Genomic DNA, 3,097 nt, shown 5'->3' on the forward strand with positions numbered 1-3,097 from the left:
TCAACAGTGGACAAATATCAATAGACAGAAGAAGTATAGTAATAGTACTTAATATGTTGATCCGTTCTATAAGCAATTTGTGATTGAATGAAAAAATCTCTTAGATTTGATTGATATATTATTTGTCCAATAATTATCAACTCAATACTAAATCGACCTATATCTCATTACTTAATAGTTTAACAAATTAATATATTAAAAAAATTAATGCCCAATAAGTCAAATCATTAAGCATAATTATCGGCGTATAAAAAAGATTAGTCGTGTTATCTGGAAAGATTAAATAAATCCGGCGCCATATTCATAGTGATTTATGGCTGACGCCCACACGTTATAACAACAACTCCATCAATGGAAGCTTCCATTTCTTGAATTTCTCAAACTTTTACTAAATTCCTCTCCGGCGGTGGAACCCTTGTAATCTTCAACGCATTTCCTTAATTCTTACATAAATAAAGAAATCCCTTCTCTACTGCTGAAAGTTTCTTCTTCTCATCGGAGTAGATATGCCGAGCTTAATTGTCAAAGTTTACAGCTTACTCTTCAAGTATAACCTTAATCGCCGATTACAAACACTAATCCAATCCCCAATTTCACACCCTTTTAACGGTGTCGCCTCACGTGCCGATGAATCGATTATCACTTCTAACCCTAGTTTCTCTACCGACGGTGTTGCAACTAAGGACCTGCATATTGATTCTTTAACTTCTCTATCTCTCAGGATTTACCTCCCTCAATCTGCACTTATTTCGTTGAGAAATTCGGAATCCGGTGAAGGGGTTTATGGGGGTTATGTACCGGAAAAAAATGGGAAAAATTGTAAGAAATTGCCGGTGATTTTGCAGTTTCATGGTGGTGCTTGGGTAACTGGGGGTATTGATACGGTTTCTAATGATGTTTTTTGTAGGAAATTGGCGAAATCTTGTGATGCTATTGTGATTGCTGTTGGGTATAGGTTGGCCCCGGAGAGTAGATTTCCGGCTGCGTTTGAAGATGGGGTTGCGGCAATTAAGTGGTTAGGGAAGCAAGCTAACTTGGCGGAATGTAGTAGGTCGAGTTTGGATAAGAGGATTGTTAATGGAGAGAAGCATAGGGGAAGGCAAATTGTGGATGGATTTGGGGCTTCTATGGTTGAGCCTTGGTTAGCAGCTCATCTAGATCCTTCAAGGTATAACTTTCCGTTACTAATTCGTTCTGTTGTATAATATTGATGTTTTTGGCTTAGTAAATCACTACTAGTAGTTTCGTTTTCTTGGTTTATCTTGTTTGATTTTGTACTTCCATTGTTCGTTTTTGTTCTTGTTCGGTGCTGTTAACTGTGTTAAAGAAAGAAATTGTGATCTTACACATGTCATAACGGGTATTTCATTAAAGGTAAAATGAGAAGGTTAAAGCTAGAGGCTTCAAATATAGAAATGTGTCTTGACTGTTTCGAACAAACTAAAAGTGTCATATAAGATAGAGCGGAGGGGAGGACCAGCTAAGTTAAGTAATTTCAGCTTCTATTTTGGATATAAGAGGTAGTTGTTTGAGGAATAATTTCCTTAATATGGATCATATCATCTGCTAGGATTATGCAAAAACATGCATCTAATTAGACCCGCCCCGACTTTTGAATGATGTTTACATTTGATTCCCTGAGCTGTAAGTCAAACAGATATGGCTGTGTGATGGTGTTTTAGGTCTCGAGACCTGGGAAACAAGGAGTTTTGAGCGGCCAAATTAGAGTTTTAGTGACTTAGTGTGATAAATTCAGTTTGGAAGACGAGACTCTAGTATGAAATCATAACTAAGATATATGATCCTCCTCAAAAACCTGCCTCTCCTTTTGAATATTGTCTGTATATTAGGTGATCTTTAGAAGCGAAAATGAACCAAATTACTTTCCTTTCATACCTATACATGTCAATTTATTAAATAGCTTATGACAGATTGAAAAGATCATATGACTTGAGGTGAAATATACTAGAAAGTGCTTGTAACTTCGGTTCAATCTGATTTTATAGGTGTGTTCTCGTTGGAGTAAGCTGCGGAGCCAACATTGCTAATTATGTTGCACGATATGCTGTTGAGGCAGGGAAACTTTTGGATCCTATAAAAGTTGTGGCTCAAATTCTTATGTACCCTTTCTTCATTGGAAATATTCCTACGCATTCAGAGATGAAACTGGCAAACTCTTACCTCTACGACAAGGCTACATGCATTCTTGCTTGGAAACTTTTCCTCCCGGAAACGGATTTCAATCTGGACCATCTAGCTGCTAATCCCCTTAAACCCGGAAACGAGAAACCCTTGGACTTGAAGCATATGCCACCCACGCTTACAGTGGTTGCTCAGTATGATTGGATGCGAGACAGGGCTATTGCTTATTCAGAAGAACTTCGAAGAGTGAATGTTGATGCCCCTCTTCTTGATTACAAGGATGCTGTGCATGACTTTGCTACCCTTAACGTGCTTCAGAAAACGCCTAAAGCTCAGGCTTGCTTAGAGGACATCTCGATTTGGGTCAAAAAGTATATATCCCTCAGAGGCAATGAATTTTCATATTGAGTGACGAATCAGAGAGGAGACGGCACAGGTTCCTGCTCTTAGGGTATCTGCCTACCTCCTTTAATTACATATTTAGTTTCAAAGTGAGATTTTTGTTTCAATTTTTGTCCCTGGTTATATTGTTTCATTTATTAGTTCATGATCATTCTTTTATATACAAAATATGTAGACTGTAGTGATGTACATAGCTTAAGACTTCAGAAGAAACACTGAAATTTAATGTAAATTTGGAAAATTTGCTCTTTAATGTAAACCGTTTCCTTTTTCGGTTTCAGCTACCTTGGAAACCATTTGATGAGAGGATTTAACTTGTATACATTGCCACTTTGCCAGTGTAAAAGATGAAATGTTTACACCATCAGTGTATTTAAGGTGTGCCTTACTTTCGAAGTTAGGGTAGTCCCACAACGTAGAGTCTAGAGAGGGTAGAATGCATGCAGATTATCGTTTTACCTCTGAGGTGAGCTGGAGAGGTTGTACCGGATAGACCCTCAATTCATGGCAAATATAGTTTAGAAAAAGACGTAATGAAAGTAGAAGAGATAAT

At 37.6% G+C, this 3,097-nt stretch overlaps 1 protein-coding gene across 1 annotated transcript; it reads left to right on the forward strand.

Annotated features, from left to right (window-relative positions):
- Positions 1-287: 287 nt before the first annotated feature.
- LOC125867708 (probable carboxylesterase 11) lies at positions 288-2,797 on the forward strand. Its single transcript, XM_049548275.1, has 2 exons — positions 288-1,168; positions 2,007-2,797. Exons 1-2 carry the CDS (start codon positions 507-509, stop codon positions 2,548-2,550), a joined length of 1,206 nt encoding a protein of 401 aa, XP_049404232.1. The 5' UTR covers positions 288-506; the 3' UTR covers positions 2,551-2,797.
- The last annotated feature ends 300 nt before the right edge of the window (positions 2,798-3,097 follow it).

The sequence above is a fragment of the Solanum stenotomum genome, chromosome 6, assembly GCF_019186545.1.
Source record: "Solanum stenotomum isolate F172 chromosome 6, ASM1918654v1, whole genome shotgun sequence".
Classification (NCBI taxonomy): domain Eukaryota; kingdom Viridiplantae; phylum Streptophyta; class Magnoliopsida; order Solanales; family Solanaceae; genus Solanum; species Solanum stenotomum.

Excerpts from the sequence above, each read along its gene's own strand:
- LOC125867708 (XM_049548275.1), top strand. The coding sequence starts at position 507 with ATGCCGAGCTTAATTGTCAAAGTTTACAGCTTACTCTTCAAGTATAAC. Across the intron at positions 1,169-2,006 it reads GCTCATCTAGATCCTTCAAG|GTGTGTTCTCGTTGGAGTAA; the intron begins GTATAACTTTCC and ends CTGATTTTATAG.